The sequence below is a fragment of the Helobdella robusta genome, assembly GCF_000326865.2.
Source record: "Helobdella robusta unplaced genomic scaffold HELROscaffold_72, whole genome shotgun sequence".
NCBI lineage: Eukaryota > Metazoa > Annelida > Clitellata > Rhynchobdellida > Glossiphoniidae > Helobdella > Helobdella robusta.
The window spans coordinates 581,600-607,954 of NW_008705409.1; the positions used below are offsets into that span (position 1 = coordinate 581,600).

Below are 26,355 nucleotides of genomic sequence, written 5' to 3' on the forward strand. Positions count from 1 at the left end.
ATTCATTCATTCATTCATTCATTCATTCATTCATTCATTCATTCATTCATTCATTCATTCATTCATTCATTCATTCATTCATTCATTCATTCATTCATTCATTCATTCATTCATTCATTCATTCATTCATTCATTCATTCATTCATTCATTCATTCATTCATTCATTCATTCATTCATTCATTCATTCATTCATTCATTCATTCATTCATTCATTCATTCATTCATTCATTCATTCATTCATTCACACAACATCAACAACAACAACAGCACACATCAACAACAACATCAGCAGACATCAACAACAACATCAACAACATCAGCCGACATCAACAACAACATCAGAAGTTTCTAGAAAGAATTTGTTGTAATTTTTATTTAATGTATAACATTTCTTTTAGGTTGGACTGTTTGTTTTCTGTTGATTTAATTTGGTTGAATGAATTGATTTGATATATATGTGTATGGTGTGCTGTGTATATGTTAATCTATAAAGAAATAATTATATGTAATTATTTGTTTCTTTTCACATTTTGAACAGAAATTTTTGTTTCTTTAAACATTTTTTGTTTTTTTTTTATTACACATTTTAATAACGAAAAGTTCTGTTTTAAAGGATAATAATGTATATATATATATATATATATATATATATATATATATATATATATATATGTGAATATATTTCATTACCATTGATACATTTTTTTCCTACTGACAATTTTTTTTTATTCTTATTCTAATTTATTCTCGTTGCGTTATCACTGAGAAGCTATTTTGAGTTGCACGGTTGCCGAGCTCACAAGAATTAATTTCCTGTTTTTGGTCTCCGAATCATTCATGCTTTTTTGTTTTGTTTGATTGAATAAAGTGGTTTGTAACGAGTTGGTGAGGATGTTTTTTTTTTATTTTGAAATCAGTAAAATCAGATTATCAACAAAATTAAAACTATTTTGGTGTTACATTTTTCCTCTACTAACTTACGGCTCTAAGTCTTTATTCAACCAATCGCATGTCATCCTACTTAGGAGTAACCAATCACAAGTCACAATTCCTTTAATTTAAGCAATGGTAAGTCATCGAAGCATAACTCGAACTAAACATGCTGTCGCATTATTATTGTTGTTATTTTTTTTTTATTATCATTGCGTTAAATCGACAAAAAAATGGAGATCTGATCAAAAATTCCAGACATTAATTTAAAGAGAACTGAAGAAAACAGAACGTGTTAGAGTAAAAACCATGGATACATATATCCATGGTAAAAACAACAATAATAATAATATGGCCCACTTGAGATTGACATTGAATAAACAATAGATAAAATAAAATGAAACAGATTTGACTGAATTAAAAAGAGTACTGAAAATGAGTCAATTAAAAGCAGTAAGAAGCAGTAAAAAACAAACAAACATACACATGCACACACTCAATTTCTCACACATCACACATGAATACACAACATACCTACTAAAAACAAAAAGCAATAAGTGGTAAAAAAACAGTACAAACATAAGAGAAAAAGGAACCTGTTTTCTAGCTGATAGAATTTTTTGAATGGTGAACGTCCTTCCTGAATTATCTCTTGATTGCAACTTTTCAACTGCCCACCTGACCACCTGATCCAACAGCACCTGACCACCTGATCCATCTTTATATCACTCCAATCGCCAGTTTCCTGTTGACAAACAATGATCGATGCTAAATAAAACAAAAAAATAAACAGACGCTTAAAATTCATTTTTTTTAAGTTTTGATCGATGAATCTTAGAAAGAACTCCATTGTTTTGACGACCAGGATATATTTATACACATATATTATATGCATGCATACATTTGAAAGCCATGCGGGTGCGTTCGAGGGCCTGCTAACAACTCCCTTGCTGGGCATCCAATTACGTAACGAACAATGCTGGCCATCCATATATATATATCCATGGCTTGTACACGTACACTATCCACCGTCTTTGGTTACTCACAAAAATCCATTTCTTCGGCATGTTAGTTGGATAGTGACGGGGTTTTCGCATATACGCTTAGTTCTCGGGAATATATAAATAGAGAATAAATCGAACCCAAGTTTTTAGATTTTGTTAAATTAATGATTGTTTCATTAACGCCATTTTGGATTGTTGGATAGGTTTTCTATAATATGAATTATTTTGTTATTCAACTTAATTTTGATTGGTGTCTCTGTCTCGTCCTTTGATTATTTTCTTCTTTTTTATTACTAATTCTTAAGAATAGAAATAAATCACTATCTAATTAATTCTAATTTAGTAATTTTAAACTAATCAATCATCATAAACTTGTTATTCCTTCGGCTTGGTAAAATGATGGGTATGTTTTTAAATTGAAAAACCCAAGCAGAAGATTTTATAAGAAAGAGGAGATGGTGATGGATCTTCCAAGTCCGCAGATTGTGGGTCGAGAGTTTGTCCGGCAGTATTATACAATGCTTCACGAGGCTCCCCACTTTCTTCATCGTTTTTACAGTAATGATTCTAGCTTCTTGCACGAGAGTGTAAGCACGCCTGGGGACGAACAACAGCCTGCTATTGGACAAACTGTGTGTAACTTTCAGCCAGCTATTAGTATATTACATACATTCATATGTTGATGGTGTACTTTATTGTTTGCTGTTTGACCGTTTTAATTGAAATTAAACATTGTTTTATTTTATAATTGATTTTTAGGAGATTTTTAAGAAAATTGAATCCTTGAATTTTTGTGATTGTCATGCAAAGATAAGGCAAGTTGACAGCCAGCTAAGTGTTTGTGGGTCTGTTGTCATACAGGTTCCAATCTTTATTTTGCTATTTTCCTTAAAGTAAATGTTTCAAAAAAGTTCTTATTTTTTATGTAGTTATTGTTATTGTTGTTATGCAAGTGAATTGACATTTGCTTGATGTTTCATCAGGTGATTGGAGAGTTGTCGAACAATAGTGCCCCACTAAGAAGGTTCATGCAGACATTCGTGTTGGCTCCTCAGTCTCCAAGAAAATTTTATGTTCATAATGATATTTTCAGGTCTAGTGGTTTTTTGCTCAAATTTTATCTACAGGGGTTTTGTTTCAATGTTTATTATTTATGTATTATTATTATTTTTTTAGTAAAATTTTAAACCTGATATTTGTGTTTGTTTATGCTGTTGTTTGATGCTTAAACTAACATGTAAAATGTGCTGCTGCTGGTCCTAATTTTATACTTTTTTTATTGTGAGAAGAGGAAGGTCATAAGAATTGTAATTTAGCAACATTCAAAAACAATTCCAAAATGCATTTTATTTTTTGTTCCTATATATGTATATATGTTATTTTGTTTCTTATTTTTGTTATTTATTTTATTTTCTTTTTTTTGCGATTTTATTCATGTCAGTTTAACTGTATTAACTATGAATTTTGGTTTTATTTCTGCCTTAATTTATGAAGAACCAATTGAGAATAATATGGTTATTTAAGGAATCCTTTTTTATTTTAACTGATTGTTTTTCCCTGAGATTAAATTAAAGCTGTAAAAAAATATTTAAAAGTTTTTTCGTGTTTTCTTAATGATTGAGTAAATGATTGAATATATAATTGAAATAATGGTTTTTGATTGATTTATTGGTTGATAGAATGATTGATTGATTTATTGATTGATTGATCGATTGATTGAATGTCGTTTTGATTGCATGTAGATATCAGGATGAAATTTTTGCGGAGTCGGATGTTGTCATTGATGGCAATGATGCTGTTGATGCAGACAAAGAAACTGTTGTTGGATCGACAACAAATTTTTACGGTAGGTTATTTTGTGCTGTGCCATCCTTGTTGCTTGGTTTGCTGCATTTGTTAATGTTAGTTGCCTTGTCAGCTATTAAATTGCATAACTGGGCAAACATGTTTAAGGCTTGCAAGAACACAAAGAAGAAACTTGCCAATTTCGCAAAGAAGAAGAAGCTCATGAGGTGCCGCACAAAATGCGGTGTGACAGCAAACAAGTTGATGCAAGCATCTGTAGCGTTGAACCACATTTACATGGAAGCGACAGAACATCAACAACAGTTTCGGATCACGATGAAACAAATAATAACGAGGAACTTTTTAATGAGTATCAGCATGATAGAAATGATGATGTTGGTTGCTATTGTGATCATCACACAGGTAGCCTTGATGTGCAGACGGTTGTTCAGTCTGCCCATGTTCAGTTAGTAGTTTTTTCCTTCACATATACAAACGTTCATAATTTCGTTTTAAATTATTAACAATGTTTCATAATCTTTGATGTTCTAATGTGTTATAAGTCGTTGTGAGGTGTTGTTGGTTGTGCATCAATAATGTTCATTGTGGCATGTTACATCATTTTGTTGAATTGCTTTGCTAGGTCATCATGTATATCACAAAATGAGAAGTTGTGCATTCAAGATGACGTCCATGATGTTGAACATCTTAATACTGCTGCTGCTGCTGCTGACGGTCACTCAAACGATTCAACCCAGGAACAACAACATTGCGAAGCAGATGATGATGGCAATGATTACGAAGTCACTGACGATGTGGAAAGTGAAGTGGCAACAAGAGAAGCGGCCGATAATGAAGCACACATTGACGCGCAACATCAGCACAGCAGCATCTATCAAGGTGGAATAGTTTAATATAGTTTAATAATATCACTCAACAATGAACTATTTAGAATCAGTTCAATCATTAAGTCAGATAAACAAATACAGAAACGTTTTTTTTATCATAGGAGATAACACTGGCACGTTGAACATGCACACATCCCTAGCGACATCATCGGCATCAGTTGCAGTAGACAAGCCATCCTGGGCAGCCATGCTGAGGCAAACAGTCTCAACAACTTGCACCGGCAAACAAACAGTCAATCAAACGACTGCTGTAGTTTCTAGGCAACCAATAAAACTGCAGCAGCAACAACTGCCATCAGCTAACAACGCAGCCTCTATCTCTTCATCATCAACCACTACATCTGTTTCAAGTGCTCAACAAACAACGTTCAATAAAAATATCAAGTCAGTGTTTGTTATCAAATTTATCTTTATCCATTCCCAGATTAATGTAAAATGATGATGTGACAACAAGCAACTTTACACATGAACATGACTCATTACTGTTAGTAACATTAGCAGCTGCTTATTTATTGGGGAATAACGCAAAACACAATTGAAATGAAACACCAATTTGTTATTTCAACTAATTAGTACCAGCTGTTATTGATATATTAGAAAAGTTAACTGCACACAAGCCTGCTTTGAAAACATTAACTTCTATATTATTAATAAATCTTATTCATTCGTTTTGCTATCAATTTCATATGGTTCCTTAAATAACCAGAGCAACATCAGTCGTGCAACAATCAACAACACAATCGAGTAGCAATGATGAAGACACATCAACTATGCAGCAGTACCCAGACAGTCAACAAATATTCGTCGGCAACCTCCCCCACAACATGACAGACATGCAGCTTAAAGATTTTTTTCAACGTATGTTCTCTTTTTTCATTTGTTCGTAATTTATTCATTCATTCATCCAACAATCAATTGACCCATCCATCCATGTACCAGAGTTTGGTAATGTGTTGGACATGAGAATTAACAGGAAAATCAACAACAACTTGCCTGTTAGTGGTTCATTCTTTGTTGCGTTCTTATGTATGCTACCTGCTGATTGGATTAGATGTATATGTGTCGACTAATATCTCGCACCTTTAACTGATTATTCTCATCACACACACTCATTCATCATTGCAAATTATTATTTAAATATTTGAAACAGAATTTTGGCTTCGTGGTGTTCAATAATCAAGAAACAGTTCAATCGATACTGAAGTGCAGAGTTCGCTTTTTTTTTCCTACTTTCGTTTGTTTGCTTGCTTGTCTGTCTGTGTGTTTGTTTGTCTGTATGTTGTAATATTAGTTGATTAATTTATCAATTATCTCATGGATGTACCAAATGAATAATCAGTTAAATAAAATAATTGAATTTTAATTGGTCAATTGACCAAAACAGCCTCTGTACAATGGCAAGCAGCGGGTTAATGTGGAGGAGAAGAAATGCAAAGAAGACCTCTCAGGCAACCGCCCAAGAAGTAGCAGCAACAAACAGCAGCAGCAGCAGCAACTTAAACATCACCAAACAAAGCTTAGTAACAGCAACAATGTAGTGTCATCAACATCACCATCCAACAACTTCAATCAAAATCAGAAGTGCAACTCAACTGCTGCAAACGACAACCCTAACAGAAATTAAGTGTGCATCCAATAATTTGAATAGTGATGTCTTGTTCTGTTGTGCATGGAGGTTGCATGTTATGAAATAATTGGTGTGCCGAGATGAATGAATGGTCAAAATGTTGATTACATTGGAACATACAATAGGGTGGCTCATTTTGGGTCTAACAAGAATTTAAAAACCACGTTCAAATTTTTGCGAGTTGCACTATGAAGCGTAGGAATCTACGTTTAATTTTTCATCTGCACGTTCATCAGATGATGCACCAGGAGAACAAGGCTTTTCAATGGACTAATAACATATTTTGAATCTAATATTTGGTTGACGTTGCATGCCCTGATGTGCATTCAATGTCTGTATTATACACAAACGCTTATATTTATAATAAATGATAATTCGTGGTCATTGTGATTTTTAGGATCGATTAATGATTTAATAAGTGACAGAAACACCCTGGTTATTTTCAGTTCAAGTAACTAAATAAATGTAGTTTCGCCGACGCTTCTGATTGATATAAGCACAATTTTTAAATAAAGAACTGCACGTGTACACAGGCATGCTGATGTCCCGCTGAATCATTTAAATATGGCACTGGCTTGTGTAATGTTTCATTTCAAGATAGTTTAACCATGCATATATATATACATAGAGAGAGGTGGTTTATTTATTCGTGTCCACAGATTTCAACGCTTGAAATTCAAACAATTGAAGTGACGATGTTTATTATGATAAAGATGGGAACCGCTCCTGATTAAAATTTTCAATGCTATGGATCTTTTTGTTGATCTTTTAAATATGTTTCATAAATTCACGTTTAAATAATGTTATATTTGCTGTAATCTAATTAGATGAAAATATTTTTTCAATTTATTGTTATTAGCGTCCTTGTTTATTTGAAACTATCGGTGACATTAATATTGGTACCATCGTTATGGTCATTGTTGTTGCTACTGTTATCTTTCGACATTATGTTAACTAATTGCTTGTTGCTGATTTATTTTGCAGTTCAGAATGTACATGTATGTAATTTTGCATGTGTCATCATTCTATTTTGCCTTGTTTGATAATTTTCCATTTGAAAATTAAAGTTAAAATAAATACTTTATGGAAGCGCTGTTGACTTCGGGTCGGATGCGTTGGACATATTTATATAAATCTGATTTATATATGGATGTTAGTGGTCGCCCGTGTTTTCGCTTCTCTTATCTTTTCTTACGTTCGTCAATTTCATCATCATCTTTTTAAAAACCTCAACAACTTTGTAGGAACAGTATTTCAAAATCGAAGACGCCACCAAATTTGCGTACCTAACAGTTAGTCGTCTCCAGAATGGCTAATTTTTATGCTTCTATCATCAACGTACTTGTTTCTTGTTGGCAGATGAGTGTAGATTTTCAATGGTTTTTATTTCGATTGAATGTCTATAATATAAGCGAGTTATCGTATTCCAAAGTGGACAGTACGAAACGACGTTATTTTTGCACCATCCTATTTATTGCATTGAAAAAATTACAAATGAAACAAAACTTAATTGTATTTAAAGTTCAGTCATATGTTTCGGCTAATTATCACCTTCAACTATCCCAAATTTACATTCAAACTGTCATCAGTTAGAAATATTTTTTGTTAATATGTTTAGAATTTGGTCGATATTTGGCGATTTATAATTTTGAGCACATTAGAACAATGCTAAAAAATTGTTTGCTTCCAAAAGGACGAGGACAACACATCTGACGATGACTGACTAGTGCGGGTTAGCTCACTCAACTTGTGTGTTATTATCAATACAAATTGATTTGAAGATAATGATAGTAATAACAGCTGACATCAAATGGGACAGCAAGGATTATCATTAGCGAGCAGAATGTCAATGGCATAAGTCTCCGCGAGCTGGGAGACAAACAGTTTGTCAGCATTTGCGTCCATGTTCATAATTTTCATGTGTTCCGACGTTATCTGTCTGTCATCTGAACATGAAACCTCTAGCATGGTCGACAAGATGAGATCGTTCAACTCCGTAAAGTAACTGTTATGTCGTTAGTACTATCATTGTTTATTGTTATCGCTTATTAAAATTATGAAGCGCAAAAGCAATAAATGTTGTAAGATATGCAAGGCTAGCGTTGTTGATGGCGATGCTTATGTGGTTAAGAATGAATAAAACGAGAATACTTCAAGTAAATGGAATCTCCGTCCTCATCACCATCTTCGTCCTTCTCCTCATATTCGTCGTCATCATCATCATTATAAGCCTCGTTGATTCTGATATAAATGATCGGATCCGTGAACATACAAGAGGACATATAATATAATATATATAACATGTATGTTAGGCTCATGCAATTTACTTTGAGATTAAAATCTGCAAATAATGACAGTAGCAACTAATTGTCAACATCATTCAAGATATATTATTATTACTGATGATGATGATGAACGAATGAATGGTTAATAAATACTTCAAGTTGATGACGTGATTGTACTTCTCTTCATCAGCTTTGTTAACGACCAGAATGTTCTTGAGGGATGATGATGATGATGATGAGATGAATTCACCATCGTCTATGAAAACGTCATACAGACTTGTTTTCATCTCAAATATTTTCTCTGTAGTGCCTTTTAATTTGATTATATATATTATTGATGAAAATCACAGCATAATCGGCGTTAGTTAACTTCCAATTTAACTTTCCGATTTTTCTAACGGTTGATCGAAAATCATTCTCAAGTTTCCTTAGTCCAAAACCAAAATTTTTGTTTATTTTATGCATGATAGAACAGAAAAGCTTTTTTCGGTATTCCTATGCCGTCTTCGGTGTTCAAATTTATATGTTGTGGTTGTGCCCANATGATCAAATATTTTTATACTGTGCCTATTTATTGATTCCTTGTAAATTCCAAGTGAATATTTAGTTTTACAATCTTTCAACATCGTAAAATATGACACTTTTACGAGATTTCACGATGATGAATGAAATCGATAATGAAAACATATAAAATTGTTATATTTTACGATGTTGAAAAATTGTAAAACTAAACACAGTATAAAAATATTTGATCATCTGGGCACAACCACAACTATTCAATTTGAACACCGAAGCATCCTGTTTAACTTTTCGATTTTTTAACGGTTGATCGTAAATCAATACGTTTTGTATTTGGCCAGATGCTCAAATAAATATATATACTGTGTCCCTACTCTAGTTTGTTGAGTCCTTGTTTGTTAAAAAATCAAAAAGTTAAACAGGAAGCTAACTAAGGCCGAACATGCTGTGATTTTCATCAATAATTGCATATCTGACAGCCTTAATCCAATATACATATATATAAATAAATATATATATATCAATCAATCAATCTTCGTTTAGCGTCCGTCCAGAGACTCAGTTCCCCGAGGTAGGACGTATATATTGCATAATATTGCATATATATTGCATATATATTGCATAATAATATAATATTATATATACTTGTATATATAATACAAAATCAGTATATATAACAGTATATATATATATATATATATATATATATATATATATATAAGTGCCACACACTTTTTTCTCTATTTTGTTGTTATTGTAATTTAGTTTTTAGTTGTACTGATTTTGAAAATATTGAAAGTTTAAAAATTAACTCATCAATTCAAATTGAAAAAAGAAATGTGTTATAATGTTTATATGTATAATATATAGCACCTGTAAACATACAGTAATAAGAAATATATGTATATATATATATTATATATGTATATATTATATATATATATATAATATATATATATATATATTATATGTATATATTATATATATATATGTATGTATTTAGGCAGTAAATTTTCTTGAATGCATATTTTGTTGAACTTGATAGAACTTATCTCTAACCTTTCAATTTTATTATGAAATCTACTGTTAGTTTTCTTGTCTGGTTGCCCGATCAGGCATACATATATCAGGTACTATATACATATAAATATTATAACACATTTCTTTTTTAAATTTGAATTGATGAATTAATTTTTAAACTATCAATATTTTCAAAATCAGTACAACTAAAAAACAATTACAACAAAATACTGAAAGAAACAAGGGCCGTGATGTGTTGGACACACAACTGCCACCTAAATAATAAAAAATTAGGAAATTGTAAACAAGAAAAAAGCAGCCAGACGAAATAATTGAACTTTTCAACTTTAACTAACAAGCAATGTATGAAGACTGTGACGTTAGTTGTTCTATGTCAGCCACATTTATGTAGAAGTATGGGGTGATGATTGGATAGCTGGCTAGAAACTTCTGCTTGTTGTGAACGGCAATGCATGTTACACAATGAACTATGTACGATTATTTTAATTCGTAATTATTACATTTAATGAAATTATTATTAGTTTTTAACAATTATTTGAACAGCCAACTCATCTCATTTATAAAAACTTATAAATCATATCACATCATCAACCAACTGCATGCACTCAAAGACATTTGGCAGATATCATCATCTGACCCACCCCAAAAACATGCAAAACCAATGGGTGGTGGTGAGTAATAAATAACTCTTCTGCCTAGCATGGAAAGTCTCCAAAGCACAAATACTCTGGCCCCAAAAAACTTTAAAAACTGAAGCACCGAGTGTTGTGGGTGTAGTACCTGCAATGTTGCATTTTGCAGTAAACGTGCAGACAGCAGAAATAAAATTTGTTAATCATGCATGCAACATCAATAAAAATAATGAGGGCAAATTTTAGCACATGTGTTTTTTCTAGGTTCACAGCATTGTGACTGTAAGTGGGAAATAACCTTAATTGTTTTTGTGAGCATGGCGTGGAAGTGATGATGGTGATGATCTAACGTCAACAATCGTTTGTTTCTCCAAAAGTCTTCAAGATCTTCATAATGTCCAGGGCGATCCAAAAGTTGCCTCAAACAAAAATTTGACAATTTTATTAAAATTTCTTGAATGAAGTTGGTTTCATGCTACGTTTTCATCATCTTCTAGAAAGTCAATCAAATTGACACTAACAAAACTTTCTGTTGTAAGAAATTGAAATGTGTAGCCAGGTTGTTGTAACTATTTGACAGGATGGCAACACTTTTCATTCTCGATCCTCTCTCCAAGTTTTCTTCATTAAGAACCTTCTGGTGGAAGCACGACAGGCCGTACATGTGTCCATGACGAAAATAACTGCAAACAATTTTAATTATTATCCACCTTTAAACAATGCAAACAACTTACAATAATGTTTTATTATATACTGAGTTGAATGCATAATTTCAGTTAACATGAAATAGAATTCTAGGTACATGACTGACTGAACTAACAAAAATTACTAAAACCAGAAGATATAAACAATTCAACAAGAAACACTTTAAAAACACTTTGAATAAGTAATCTATAAATGAATGAATGAGTTTAAAAATGTTAAAAATCTATTTAAAATAAGCATTGTAAAGCCATCAGAAAAAATCCTGAGATGAATGAATCTCGTAAAATTATCATACTGCACAAGAAAAATGTTGCAATGAAAGACCAACACAAAATCGGATGTCGTATTGTGTGAACCGCTGACCAGTGCTTTGAATTCAACACCGCTAAGGTTTAATTTCTCTGGTTGCTGCCATTCAATGATGTTTCCTTAATTTTTTAATCAGTTCATCATCGTCGTCATCATCATCTTAAGTGAATAAATTGAAGTCCAAATAAATTTATTCAGAAAAAATTAAGAACAGAATTCAACTTTGAGACACTTTGAAGAATAAATAAAATGCGACAGGGAAACATGTTCATATGCATATTTCCACACATACCAATAAAACCAGTGAATAAGTTTGACTTGATGACAAAACGTATATAATTCAATTTTTTAAATGTAACTGTATGTATCTGCATTTAGGGAACTGGGTGGGGTATTGTGTGGAAAGAAATGGTCAGTGAAGATGAAAGGAAAGGTATATAAAGCATGTGTGAGAGCAGCGATGGTATATGGTGATGAAACTTGGGTGTTGATGAGAGAGGAGGAAAGTGTACTGCAGAGGGCTGAAAGAGCTATGGTGAGGATGATGTGTGGGGTTAAAGTGAAGGATAGGAGGAGTAGTACAGGGCTGATGTCGATGATGGGACTGAATGAGGACATGTGACATTGATAAGGAGATTGAGATTGCGGTGGTATGGGCATGTGTTGAGAAGGGATGAAAGGGTCGGGATTAGGCGAGCGTTGGAGTTCAAAGTTGAAGGAGTGATAGGAAGGGGTTGTCCGCGATAGGGAGAAGAGAGCAGGTGGAGAAAGACAGAGTGAAAGCGGGGTTAGGTTTAGGGGCAAGTGACAGATGTGAATGGCGTCGAGGGGTATTTCGGTTTCATCATAGGTAGCCAAATGGCAACCCCCAATCTCGAGGAAAATGTCGTCTAAACGTGTGTTGGTGTTGTGACTGTATGTATCTACAAGTGTAAAATACATAAAAAAAATTCATTGCATGTATGCAATAATTACATTTTTTTGAAAAACATATTTTTCTCAAAATATCCAGTAGTAGATTTGAGATAAACCACAGAATCTTATTCATATTCATATTAAGGTCTCTTAAGATTTATCACGAATACATCTTAAAATGCAATAAAAAATTTACCAGTCTTAACATCAAAAGCGACAACAAAAACAGCAGTGAGCATAAGTTCTCTTTTCATCTTCTTCATAAACTCCTTCAGATAATTCTCCCCTTTGCCCAATTCTTTGTGGTGAACTAGGCTATCATCATCACCTATAATTTTTAATCATATAGTTTATTATGCTATCATCATTACCTACTAATTATTTATTTGATTAAATACAGACTGGTGAATCAACAATTCAAACATTATTGAAGTTATTTTTTTGTAGTACAACCCCATCGATACAACATTATATAATAAAATCTTTGATGCAAGTCTAGACTAATGAGCATTGTAGCTAATTTGTTAATAGAATAATAAAAATAAAACCTTTTGCAGAAGTATCATCACAGTCGCCCATCCAGTCCTGAAAACGATGATGAGCTCTTGTTCTCAGGCGTAGGCTACCCCCTTTCAATTTCTTTAATGAACCTCCTCTACATCCACCCCCAACATCACCTAACAACAATGGCCTTTCCTCCTCCATTTCTTCTGGAACAATCAGAATGAATGGATAACCAAAAAAAAATTAAATGAACGCTCATGTCCTATCATATTATTTATTCAATCAAAATAAATAAATATATCTTATACTTGTAACAAATATTATGCATGATCAAACTCAACTTTTACTGTAATCATTACAGTAAAAGTTGAGTTTGAAACCAACTGATGAAAATATAACTAATATAACATAAACATTTTATTTTAACAACTAACCAAAGGAGGCCAAACAAAGGTGAATGTCGTTCTCAGAAACCAAAGCTAAAAGTAGCTAATCACTTTATTTTATAACAAATTTAATTTTGTTCTTATTCAATTCAATATCAGTATGATTGTAAGAAACTTGTAGAAGGCTAGAAGTTAAAAAGGAGAATAAGATGAGCTATGTCAATTTAATGATGATGTTTGTTTTGTTTTCAAGATGAGGATGAATTATATTATATAATTCATATATAATATATTTATATATTAAATATTTGCAGATCTCTTATACTACTTTTAATGTTTAATCAAATGAAACAAAATTTGCCCAAAAAAATTTGAACAGTTTCCAGAGATTTGTTAAACTTTAACAGAATATGATGGCGGATTTATTATATTTATATTTTTAACTATAGCCAAATAAAAAATGAACAGTGGAAATAATAAAAAATTATCCTTAAAAACGAGTCGGTAGAGTAGAGATAAAAGGTAAACTCTTAAGCGGAGTGCTAAAAGTTTACCGAGATAAAACTAAAATATCAGACTATTTAAATAGAACTAATGAATATAACAGATTAATTTATTAATTAAAATAAAATAAAATTGATGACGAGCTATAAATTAGTTACTTTAAACTTGAGCTGTTTAAAATTGAATTTAAACAAAACCAGATTATAGCTAGACCGAGAGGAATTCAATCAATCAATCAATCAATCAATCAATCAATCAATCAATCAATCAATCAATCAATCAATCAATCAATCAATCAATCAATCAATCAATTAATCAAGTTCTTTGCATATCTTTTGCATTTGTGTGGTTCTTTGCATATCCCTGCTTCAACCCATAAAAAGTGATGTATATTGGTAAATAGGCCTCCCCTTGGCCGAGCTATTTGACATGATTAGATTATTGTCTTACGAAATTGCGTGGATTTTAACGAGCAAGCTATATGAAATATTTTCATGACTTAATATGCTTTAAACATTGTAGTAATTCTATTTAATTTTATTTAAAAAATTATGTATTTATTAAATTATTGTTAATTTGAATATAAAAATTGCTTTTGGTCCAGTGAAATCCGGTGGCTTACTGAAGCCGAAGGTAGGCTTACTAGGATTGAAATATAGTCACCCTTTTTTTTTACTCTATTCGATCATTTCCAGAATTTGTTTGCTTATGAAATAAACGGCCTAAATGGATCAAAATTGCAAAATTGTTATTTGAACAACTATCTTCATTATATTCAATGAAAATTTTACATTCTGCTGGTGGTCATATATATATATATTATATATATATATATATATATATATATATATATATATATATACGTGTGTGTGTGTCTGTGTATTCATCATTTTTTTAAAACCACGAATTTTTCACAACTCGAAAAATGGAAACATCAAGTCTATGTATTGAAACTTCCAATTGTGAAATCAGTCATTAATCAGTTCACATTATCCTAAGTAATCGACTAATCAAAAATGAAATAGTTCACAATTTAAAAAACAGAATATATGATACAGCATGTTTCTATTATGTACACAAATGGCAGGAGTTCCAAACTTCTAATTTATTGTGGTTTGAATTCATGAATTATTGACTTTTTTGTAAGAATACCTTCTGTTGGGTCTTTCAGTATTGTTGTGGAATATAAGCTTCTGTTCTTGCTGAGAGGATGAAGTTTTCAGTAAATAGAGATACACGCCACCAGGAGTTCGCCTTCTATCTCCTTTCTTGTTTCATTTATGTCGTTATATGACAACTCAATCGTTTACGATAATTAATATAAGATAAATAATAACATTAAAATCATGCAAACTCATCACTCAAATGACAAACATAAAAACATCCTGAATTGTTTGTGCAAGATATTTATAACCAATGACAAATCAATTGACAAAACAAACGCAGTGTTATAAAAACATTCTTAACAAATGAACAACAGTCTCAACGACCAATAAAATTTGAGAAAACAAGACACAAAACAACGTACCAATGTCATTAAGCCTCCATTCCTCTCTACATTGTATGTATCTCTCAACAGATCAAGACTTCTTTTGCCACCCAACACAGTAAAAATTTCACCTGAATATTCACATCAACTAATAATAATAATATTCAATTATATTTACTTAAAATTCATATCACTTTTTCCAGATATCCAAACAAGTGAACGAATTTTTTATGTCCAGAAAAAACAAATAAGTTTTCATTTGAATAAAATATATTGGTGTATCTATACGAACCAAAAGTTTGTTTCATATGATCAGGTTCATGAAGAACAGTTATCAGCTCTTCTACAATTTCTTCCTTCCCATTCAGTTTATCAGCTCTTAATTCATCCCACTCCATCTTCATGTACCCCAATCTATCTCTCAATGATTTCTTTTCTTCATGTTGAGCATTGGGACACAAGGCTTCATTACTTTTGAAATGTTTGCAGTTTGTTGCCTGTCCAATCGTTGCCTTTCTCTTTCGTACAGATACTTTCTGAGAACATTCTGGTGAAATTTTTGAGCGAGTTGTCACTCCAAATGTTTCAAGATCATCAGAACTAGATACTGTTGCTGCTGCATCATCATCTTCAATCTTGAAATACATTTTTATGGTCAAATGAAAATTTATTATCAACAAAGAAGTTAAATGTTACATGTTAACAACTATTTGGAGTTATTATTCAAGTTCATCCTAAAATTTAATGAAACTGTTGTTATCCAAATTCATCATGCAAATTCAACAAATTTAACAACTTCCAGAAAATTTTAGTAAGGGTTAAGGTTAGGGTTATTTTTCCTTCCTTTGTTCTTCAACAACAACAAAGATGAAGAATACGATAACAGCTAATAAACTTTGCTGAAAAACTTTGCATTGTTTAACGAAATTATATAAACCAAACATGCTTTGAAGATGATTTACGAAAAATCAAAATAAGGCCTCATCTGCATTATGAATGCAGATAACAAACAGTTTCATTGAATTTTCATGATGAACTTGGATAATTCTATTTTCAACAAATTGAACGATTTCCAGAATGTTCTAGTAAGAAAAATTGAGAAAACAAACTTTAAATTGATTAATGCCAACAATTCAGTAGCAGTATATATATATATATGTTGGTAAAAGACCAATATTTTTACATAATTCTATAAATTCTACCAAATGTTTGGCATTAATATATTTGTAGTTCGTTTAGTTTATTAAAATTCAAAATAAACTTATTTTCCGAATTCATGCTGCAATATTGGGTAAAATTTATAGAATATTGTAAATATATATATATATATACATATATATATATACATACATATATATATATATGCATACACACACAAACAATTCAAATGACATATGCAAAGAAGAAAATAATGGTTGCAGCTGAAATGTGTGATTATTAACGGTCACTTTCACGGACAATTACTATTAATAAATATGATTAATATAAAGAGATTAACACTGAATGAATTTGTAGCTGATGAATCATTAGAAGATTGAATGTTGTTGTTCTGTGATGGTCTGGTGTCCAGCAAGGCTCTTTTAAAATCATAAGATTCAACTTCTCTATCTTTTGCATAAGAATCACCAATCCCTGTCATAGCAGAGCTAAGCAACTGATAAAAATAATTATAACATTTTTATAGCAACAAATAGTAAATATTTGAGCGAACATTATTCAGAATAATTTCTGAAAAATCATTCCATATATGTTCAAAAATCAAAATGCTATGGATAATTTTTCTGAATATAAAAAATATTATAACTTGTTCAGCCAGAACTTCATTCCAAATGTGGTGCTTAGCTGAGTTGATTTTTTTAGAGGTGTCCTTGACTTGTTGCTTAGTTATACATCTCAGGGCCTCTTCATTATCAGATATATCCTTTTAAAAGTTAAAAAAAAACATATTTCTTATTAATTTCTACATTTCAAATTTAAAAATAAAAAATTTTAAGCTTAGAAATATGCATGATCCTATCACTAATTATCTCTTATTACTATCCCCATCTTCAATATATTAGATAAATTTGCATTATTCAATTATTGTTATACAGTATTGTATGAATTTTACATAATCATGAAATGAAAAGAAAACGAAAAAAAAAAGAAAGGAACTTACACTGCCCACAGGACTACAACTGCTGGAAAGCTCACCGTCTTCCATAAAAAAAGAAGCACGAAAAAATTTTGTTTATTTTGGTTAAAAATTATTAAAATAAACAATTTTTAAATAAATAATTTTATAATAAAATAAAATAAAACGAGTTTAACCATAAAAAATTAAAGAATGACAAAAAAACAAAGAATTAAATTTGGAAGTAAAATTAGAAACAATTTAAATGCTTAAAAGTTAGTTGACACCATAGATATAGAAAACTAGTCTTCAAAATTTATGGATCAAATTTTTTCTCTCTTAGCCTACAATAAAAAATTTCAATACCCTTTAATTTCAATCACGTTAAATTAGCGTTTCCGAACGTGAAGCGTACACCCCACTGGGGACAATTTTCGAAAATGATTGGGGCTTTACAGTATAAAGTAGAAGTTTAGTGTTGGGAAAAAAACAGTATGCATTTGATCTAAAAACACTGTATATATAACCAGAAAACATGACAAAATAAAGAGAATAGTTGATTAATCGGAAAATAACTAAATAATCCTCATAAGAACATTAACGTTTTTTTTAAACAAACAGCAGGGATAAACAATTTTTGCGGGATCTGTTGGGGGCAGCGAAAACAATGGAGTAAAAGACCCTGCTCAAAATTAAACAATTAAAAAAACCAAATCAATCAAATTTTAAATTTATATTATTCAACTTCAATTTTATATGCTGTTTCGACAAAAAAACAAATGCTGTTGCCTTAGCTACGTGAGTATACCTGTAACTTTCAATATATGGCAATACAATGGCAAAAGTTTCAGATAGAATAAAAATTATAATGAATGATTCTTTCGTTGTAGAGAAATGTGGAATAAAGTTTTCGCCAGCATCAATTGTTATTACGTACAAGGGAGTCGAAAGAAAGGAAAGACTTCGCATAAGAATAGTACCTGTGCGCAACATCAACTCTCAATCTACTGCTCGAGGAATAGTGGAAAATTTAAAACTTTCCTCGAGTTATAAAAATCTCGTTGAGAAGATTCCAATTCAGCAGCTGGAGAATTTAATTCAGATGCTCATAGACAGCAAAAAAAATATTGACAAAAAAGAAATAATTTCTAAGGTATGTCGAGAGGAAATGTACGCGGTTAAAATTATTGTTATCAATAAACTGCTATTCCATTTAAATTTTTTGTTAACACACATCTTCAACGAATAAAATTAATCAACTGACATACGTTAATACAATAAACTTTCAACAAATATTTTGAAAATAAAATATAAAGGCAAGAAAGATGATGGAAATTGATCCAAATGAAGATTTGAACAAAGTGGACGAAGACGTTTTGATTATGAAGAAGGCTCTAATGAACGAGACGTACGAAAAGAACCTGATAAAACCTGGCGACGAAAACTTCAAATATGATGTCGTTCTACAAATGGAAAGTGATCAAAAACTTGAAACACATGAGTGGGACGAGTCATCCGATCTCGATCCATTTTAAATTTATGTATTGTTATTCGTGTCATCTTTCACACTTTTATAGACAAAATACACTCGCGTAAGGTTTGTTGCAACAAAATATTTAAAATACTGTTATAGATCTCAGGCATAGTGATATATGAAAATAATTAAGGTAAACAAAAAAATAGCATTGATATTAAAATATGATTAAAATATTAAATAAGAGTAAAATACAAAAACTCAAAAAACAGGCCAACGAGATAAAATATGTTGAAATTAAATAAAAACATAAGAAGTTAATTCATCGACAATAAAATAGCAATATATTAAACATCTCTCAAATGTATGATGAACGCATAGTACATTCAAAATGCATTGAACTGATTGAATAATACTTTCAAAATACTCCTGACATGGGGTTAAAGACAAAAAAATATCGCGTTTAAGGTAGAAAAATCTGCTGACTGGCATTGCTGTTTATTTGTGGAAACACTGTTTTCACCGACGTCAACAAAGGAAAACACAGAAATAATAACGAAATCCCTTCAATACATCTGGATAAATCAAAATAAACAACAAAACAACTACGTCACATCTTATATAAATTTAACAAATCACATAAAAAAGGTAATACTTTTTATAACAAACAAATTCAAAGAAACAATATTATACATACTTTCTTTTACAAGTATGACGACTGGTAATTCTCATTACATCAGTTAACAATTGACAATATCATTGATACTTTAAAAATTTCACTAAATGTCAAACAATCAGAACCTTGAATCGCGAGGCAAATTGGAACATAAATGTGTACATGTACAACACAAAAACACACACAAAAACACACGTTCATAGAAATGATTAAGCATTGGGGCACACAGGGCATGATGCTAATTAGGATTGTTTATAAATACTATTTTTACAAACGTGATTCAGCTCATCTTTCATGCCATCAACCTTTGCAAGGCCATTATTAACATTATCAACACATCTCAACTTGATTGATGAATTAAAACTGGAAATTTTCTTTATAATGATTGGATAAAGTTTTCCAGTAATGGTGATGAGAAAGGTTTGATGTGCAACACCGACCATCCTGTACCACTGACCTGAAAATGGATCAGCTGATGCTGGGCAAATTATGTTGTCTATGTTCACCTGTGTCAGCTGTGCATTGAGAATTTACATTTGAAACAATTTGTGTTTTAAATTTATTTACAACACTCATAACCCAATTAAATAATAATAAAATATTGAATAAAAAAAGCATTTTTTGAAAAAAGAATAAAAACTCAAGAAACTTTACAATGGAGAGAGCTTGTAGTACTGTGAAATGGAAGAGGAAGACAAGGCCCTGCGCCATCACAGGCCAACTCATGTCATTTTTTCTCTCAACTGTGTAAGCTGTGTAAGGATTATTTCATTGATTGCGGTGAACTATTCTTTCAAATAACAATATTAAAATATATTCCATCTTTCACTTGAATAAAAAATAAATTAATTAAACAAAAGAAAATAAAATAGCAAGAGAGGTACCTTTATTTTTCATTATGAAGTAAGGTGCAACTAAGATGAGAACATGCTGAATAAAGTACATCTCTCTTTCAAGCAGTAACTAGATGATGAATTAGTTTCATTCACTAATATCAAGTTATTGGTAAAAAATTAAAACCCATATCAAACTAACCAACTCACACTCAAAATTATGCAGCCAAATAAATTTAAGAAAATGTAATTTTGTAATGCAATTACTTTTCTAGAATGAACAACTGGAATGATGAGAGCTATTATAGGGCCGATTAAATAATATAAATGCAATCGGAAGATGATTAACGAAGTTTTGCTTGGTGTTGCACTAAGGAGAAATATCTATCATTGATAATGTTATCAGTAATTATACAAATTTAATTAAGCTTTGTTTTCTACTTTAATATTTTTATTAACGAGAATAATTAATTATCAATTAAAATTTAATTATTCATCAATTCAATTGTTTATTGTGGAATCATTGATCATATTTTTAGATTTTACTTGGATTTCAAATAACAACTTGAAGTTTAATAAGGTTTTATTTACTGAATTAATTATTAAAATAAAATTAAATTAGATATCACATTTCTTAATAATGGTTAATAATCATAATTTAAAATAAAATTGTATCAATAATTAATTTACTAATAAAAAAATTATTCGATGTTAGCGTTAGCTAATTAATTATTAATTGCTAATCAACCTGAGCCATTGTGATCATGTGGCATGGATTAAGCAGCCAAATAACTTGCCTTGTAGACAACTTGAAACCAATTTCAATTCCAAAGGCCAAGCTCAACAACGCTAAAAATTTATTCATGCTGTTGCTGATCCGATCATCAACCTTGCCCACATTTTGAAAATTAACGCTAGCTGATTTAATGTCTGACCAGGCAAAAGAGATTTGCAAAATTGAAAGAAATGAAATCAAAACAGTTTCCAAGATTTTTCTTTCAACCGTGAGAAATGTGACACAATCAGGCCCCCCACTGCTTGCTAACGAAAAATTAACCCCCGAATACGCCCAACCAAAATAGTTCGACGCCATTATTCCCGCTATTCGCAACCGAGGTCCAACGCACACCGGCCGACGAAAGGTTTAAATTGAAAAAAATTTATCAAAACAAAAACATTGAACGTTGATTTAGTTAGCTTACGCATCAGGCGCTTTTTTATTCTTATAATTGAATGTATGAACGAATAACACAATTAATCACAACCCCTAAAACACTTTGTCATCGGTAAATTTAAAACGACGCAACTTTTCTGCATTCTTGTTCCAAAAGAAAAGTAATTACCGCCCCCACCGACCACCAGTAGGTTGACGCCTCCATCACCGTCATCTTCATTGCCATTAGAAGCAATAGTCGGTAACAAAAAACTGCAGTGGTTGTGCATTTGTGGCTGAACCTGTTGAGAATTACAACTTATTCTAACGTAACAATGCAAATCAGTTTTGTCTGTGTATTACTTAAACATATCTACTTCAACGAAAACACGCAGGCACACAAATGTGCAGATCGACACAGTACGCACATCTCGCGTACGACATGCGAGGATCGCTTAGAACAGTGGCGTCACTAGGGTTGGTGTCACCCGGTGCGGTAACTCATGGTGTCACCCCTCTCATGACACCCCATAGACATACAGCATTCTTAGCAAAATTTATAAATACGAACAAGTTAAATGTGCTCGGCCGCGGCGCTTAATAATTCGGACGTCGAATTTGAATGGTATAAATGTCGAATACAAAAATGATTTGAACGAAAAAAATTTTATTCATAATACATTTCTGGGCGCTGGGCGGGTTAGGCTGAATTAATGATAAGAATAATTTCATGGAGGGACATAAAAACATATACAGTGATATTTTGGTGTCACCCCCTGTGAGGGTGTCACCCGGTGCGGTCCGCACCCCCCGCACCCCCTAGTGACGCCACTGGCTTAGAAACAAAATGAATTCAGTCATTGTAATGCAGAACTACCTTGCAGTTTCATACAGAGCATAATAATGTTTACTTACAACAATCATTCATCATAGCATAACGTAAGCGCGTATGTTATTGTTATATATATACACAAAAAGAGAGAGAAGGAGAGTAACCATGAGCGTAGTTGTGTAATGCCAAACATATCCGGTGAGCAGATTAAGAACAGAAGCAACGAGAAAGACACCTTCGAACATTTCCTCATCCAGGCGGCGAGTAAGGTAGTCGCAGTTGTAATTGAATACACCACCAATGAGAAAAAGTTTGTCACCATGTACGTGGGAGGTGTGCGAGAACCTATTGAAGCATCAATTTTGAATATTGCATCGATCATTTAATATTAAAAAATAAATATTAATGTTATTTAGCGTTTAATTTAAGGGTAATAATAAAGATTTCATGAAGATGGAGAGCACTGAATGAGTTGAATTCGATACGCAAATTGTGTTTGCCTCAACTTTTACAAAACATCAAAATGTAAATAATAATAATAAATTTGAAATAAATAATTCTTGTGAATTAATGATTCTTTTTACCTAGGCCTCAAACACGAGTTGAACCCCATATATGTGCTTTCAAATGAATTGAGATCAAGAAGTTGAAGTTGGCCGAGGGGTTGATGTCGACGATCGAGTCCTCCAAATATCAAAGCAGCATTCCTTCTCTCCCATATGTCGCACGTGTGACTGAATCTTGGCGGCAAGTTACAATTGCTTACCTGATGTATATTATTTATTTAATAAATTAATTATACAGCAGAATAACTGAATAATGTTGGACGTGTAATTTGCTCACTTTTTTCCATTCCCAAAACTGAATATCGAGAAGCCAGCAATCAGCAAAAACTTCATCGGCATCTCGTCCTCCAATTATCATCAGGTGTGATCTCTTTTCAACTGTACAGCAGTGGTTAGGTGTTCATTTATTGATGACGACGCAAACCTTTTAATGAAAAATATCAGTGAAACAAACCTGTGACTAAGTTCGCTGTGTGACTCCACCTTAATGGTGGGGATGATGATGAGGATGATGATGACAACGGTGATGATTCTGAAATATCATCAACGATCTCAAAAAATAGCCTACTCTTATTGAGATGTAACTTAGCAACTGACGTTTTAAGACTTTTAATTGCCTCCTCTTCTCCTTCTGTGAAGTTCACGAGGACAGCATCATCACAGCATTGAAATGGAGAACGACGACCACCAAATATGATCATTTCTCTCTCATTCAACTGTGTCAGTGAACAGTGCATTCGCTCAAAACATTTCAATGACCGACTCATTTGTTTCTCTGGCATAAAGTTAAATTTGTTCAAATCAATCTGTTCTTTTGATATGATATAAACATCGAGTGTCTTCGATCTACAGTGTTTCATTGGCTGGTCAGTTATTTGGAATCCACCAACAATGAATAAAGAAATATTATAACTATTATTTTGATCAAAAACAACTATAGGAAGACAACAATGGCCATATCTTCGCACTGAAAGTTTTGTTTCATGCACTGAAGCATAACTTACACCTTCAGTGTTATTCCCATTATAGTTAGAACTTGTAGTGTTCAATATTTCCATCTGTCTGGAAGATCTGAAGAACATGTCCTTGTGATTATTTATTGGATCCTCTTTTATAGGCCAGAAAACTTTTTCAAGATGAACGCATGAGCCATGGAAAGCATTGAGTATGAAGTAATGAGAGCATTTAAGATACCATTCATCATCTTCATCAAATTGTTCCAACTTAAATATGCGAAACTTCTCACTATCTTTTATATGATGAATGTAATAATGAGCCATTGAGCAAGCAATGCTCGACTCATAACCCTGCTCGATGAATGAACAAAATAATTGTTATTATTTGGCCAGTAATGCAATTGAGGATGAAAAATTGAAACATTTTAAAGTTTAACAATTGGTTAAATTGATGGATGGATGAACGAATGAATATAGACTTAAGAGTCGTCCCCTTCAGAGTTGCCAGGTCGAGTTAGGCCAGGATTATTTCGATTTCTAGTCGCTGCCAATTTTTTCTTTCGCGTCACCCCAATGTTTTCAAGTCACGACTTACCACATTTTAATGTGAATTTTAAAAGAAAACTAGTTTTCAACAAAGTTTCGGAAACAAAATGAAAACGCATAAAAGGATGAGGCTAAATTAGCAAAAACTTACTTAAGTGCTTAGGTAAACAGTGTCCCATGCGAACGAGTTTTTAAGCATGGGACTGATCTTCAACATGAAACATTTGGATGGCACCAAGTCGTGCTAATATTGTTTCTTTTATATATAAGTCATTATTTTATTTTCTAATTACTCAAACAAACAAGAAATGCATTTAACTATCTTGCCTTTTCCAAATAAGCTTTTAATTCAAACTTTTTTATAAATCCGGTTATCAGTAGTTTAAATTGATCAGTCAATGTATTACCATAAGTGCTATGTAAAAAGTATGTAACAAATTGATGTTTAATCTGATTGTGTTATTTAATTTCTTACTCGCAAGTTATTCGAATGTCAATATTATATTTTATAAATGGTTTATGGAGTGACGTCTTAGAGTTTTGAAGTCAAGCGAAGTCTGGAAATTGAAGTCAGGCAGCTGCGCCAAGTCGGTCACCAACAGCTTAAGCTAAGTCATGCTTTGAAGATTTTGAAAATAAGTCGACTCCCAAGTCTAAATAAATAAATTAATTAATAAATTAGTAAATGAATGAATAAACCAGGTTGCAGTATCTTTGCACTTGCGATGACAGTGTTGGGTATTTATTGATACATTTAAGGGGAGAGCCAATTGATTTAAAGTGTTCACACCTTCGATTTTTTAATAATTCATCATCACCACAATCATCATCACAACCACATCATTATCACAACACCATGGCCATTATCACCACATCACTATCATCGTTATCATCACTTGAACAAAAAAAGTACTAACATAAAATTTCCAAACTCATCATGAGGATAGATCTAAAAATTTTAAATAGTGGCATGAAAATGACAAAGGGAATGATGATGAACAAAATGCTAAAATTTTGTAAACATCTGAAATTATGAAGATGAAAATGGTGATGAGAATAAAACAAATTCATTTTAATATTTTCATTCACTTGTTCATAAGAAATGAATATCGCATTGCTGAAGAAGGCACAACTCCAAGTTATTAACTTGTCAGCACTTGAAAATGAAAAAATTAAGGTGATAAGAAAGAAATATAATTATTTTTGATTATGTTTTTTTTTTATGAAAACAAACAAAGCATAAAATACATAGGTCTTAAGGCAATTAAACTTGGGTTATAAATTGTACACCGTGATGATGACAGATGAAGGCAGACCTTGATGGGTTGATGTAAGTTAGAACAACTTCTGATAAGAGCAGAGTTGGTGCTGATTGGTTGATTGATATTTTCAAAAGCAAACTTTCCAACTTTTCAATGTTTGTTAAATCGCATGCAAGCATTTTATAACAAGCTCCATTGTAAACTGTTTGTGAAGATTAGTAAAGGCTTCTCAATTTCAATTATAACTGCTTTAGAGGTTTATCATAATCAGTCCGTCAATAAAAGAGTCATCTACGAAAAAGATAATAACTGACAACTCTTACTTATTCCTTCCATGTCTTCTTCTTCTTCTTCTTCACCATCATCACTCCATGCGGCCACATTTCCATTTCTCGCACTT

At 31.8% G+C, this 26,355-nt stretch overlaps 8 protein-coding genes across 8 annotated transcripts in view; 4 read left to right on the forward strand and 4 right to left on the reverse strand.

The window, feature by feature from the left end:
- HELRODRAFT_181562 (hypothetical protein) overlaps positions 1–353 on the forward strand; it is a gene marked incomplete at both ends in the record, with an annotated part of 2,536 nt that extends 2,183 nt beyond the window's left edge. The window contains one exon of the mRNA XM_009031348.1: positions 269–353. Coding sequence (XP_009029596.1) covers positions 269–353 — 85 coding nt within the window. The remainder of the gene's footprint in view (positions 1–268) is intronic.
- A 2,037-nt stretch (positions 354–2,390) lies between these two features.
- On the forward strand, positions 2,391–6,422 carry HELRODRAFT_115988 (hypothetical protein; the record flags this gene model as incomplete). The annotated part of the gene is made up of 11 exons (XM_009031349.1): positions 2,391–2,567; positions 2,695–2,796; positions 2,919–3,030; positions 3,680–3,781; positions 3,889–4,186; positions 4,364–4,620; positions 4,730–5,012; positions 5,335–5,486; positions 5,568–5,623; positions 5,779–5,838; positions 6,013–6,422. 11 exons carry the CDS (start codon positions 2,391–2,393, stop codon positions 6,250–6,252), a joined length of 1,839 nt encoding a protein of 612 aa, XP_009029597.1. The 3' UTR covers positions 6,253–6,422.
- A 1,639-nt stretch (positions 6,423–8,061) lies between these two features.
- On the reverse strand, positions 8,062–12,900 carry HELRODRAFT_89630 (hypothetical protein; the record flags this gene model as incomplete). The annotated part of the gene is made up of 9 exons (XM_009031293.1): positions 8,062–8,260; positions 8,407–8,486; positions 8,708–8,850; positions 10,436–10,567; positions 10,742–10,880; positions 11,031–11,151; positions 11,254–11,415; positions 11,766–11,865; positions 12,858–12,900. The coding sequence occupies 9 exons, from the start codon at positions 12,898–12,900 to the stop codon at positions 8,062–8,064; spliced, it is 1,119 nt and encodes a 372-aa protein (XP_009029541.1).
- Positions 12,901–15,176: 2,276 nt separating this feature from the next.
- HELRODRAFT_181565 (hypothetical protein) lies at positions 15,177–16,191 on the reverse strand (the record flags this gene model as incomplete). The annotated part of the gene is made up of 3 exons (XM_009031350.1): positions 15,177–15,323; positions 15,584–15,675; positions 15,837–16,191. The coding sequence occupies 3 exons, from the start codon at positions 16,189–16,191 to the stop codon at positions 15,177–15,179; spliced, it is 594 nt and encodes a 197-aa protein (XP_009029598.1).
- A 2,334-nt stretch (positions 16,192–18,525) lies between these two features.
- Positions 18,526–19,192, forward strand: HELRODRAFT_89579 (hypothetical protein; the record flags this gene model as incomplete). Its single annotated transcript, XM_009031287.1, has 2 exons — positions 18,526–18,810; positions 18,974–19,192. 2 exons carry the CDS (start codon positions 18,526–18,528, stop codon positions 19,190–19,192), a joined length of 504 nt encoding a protein of 167 aa, XP_009029535.1.
- Positions 19,193–20,199: 1,007 nt separating this feature from the next.
- HELRODRAFT_133970 (hypothetical protein) lies at positions 20,200–21,712 on the reverse strand (the record flags this gene model as incomplete). The annotated part of the gene is made up of 5 exons (XM_009031351.1): positions 20,200–20,322; positions 20,462–20,559; positions 20,692–20,770; positions 20,908–21,024; positions 21,389–21,712. Coding segments are annotated over 5 exons (741 nt in total), but the record flags the coding sequence as incomplete, so codon positions are not given.
- A 484-nt stretch (positions 21,713–22,196) lies between these two features.
- Positions 22,197–23,011, forward strand: HELRODRAFT_181567 (hypothetical protein; the record flags this gene model as incomplete). The annotated part of the gene is made up of 2 exons (XM_009031352.1): positions 22,197–22,366; positions 22,774–23,011. 2 exons carry the CDS (start codon positions 22,197–22,199, stop codon positions 23,009–23,011), a joined length of 408 nt encoding a protein of 135 aa, XP_009029600.1.
- Positions 23,012–24,312: 1,301 nt separating this feature from the next.
- On the reverse strand, positions 24,313–26,155 carry HELRODRAFT_89574 (hypothetical protein; the record flags this gene model as incomplete). The annotated part of the gene is made up of 5 exons (XM_009031285.1): positions 24,313–24,498; positions 25,393–25,483; positions 25,611–25,642; positions 25,783–25,849; positions 26,010–26,155. Coding segments are annotated over 5 exons (522 nt in total), but the record flags the coding sequence as incomplete, so codon positions are not given.
- Between the last annotated feature and the right edge of the window lie 200 nt (positions 26,156–26,355).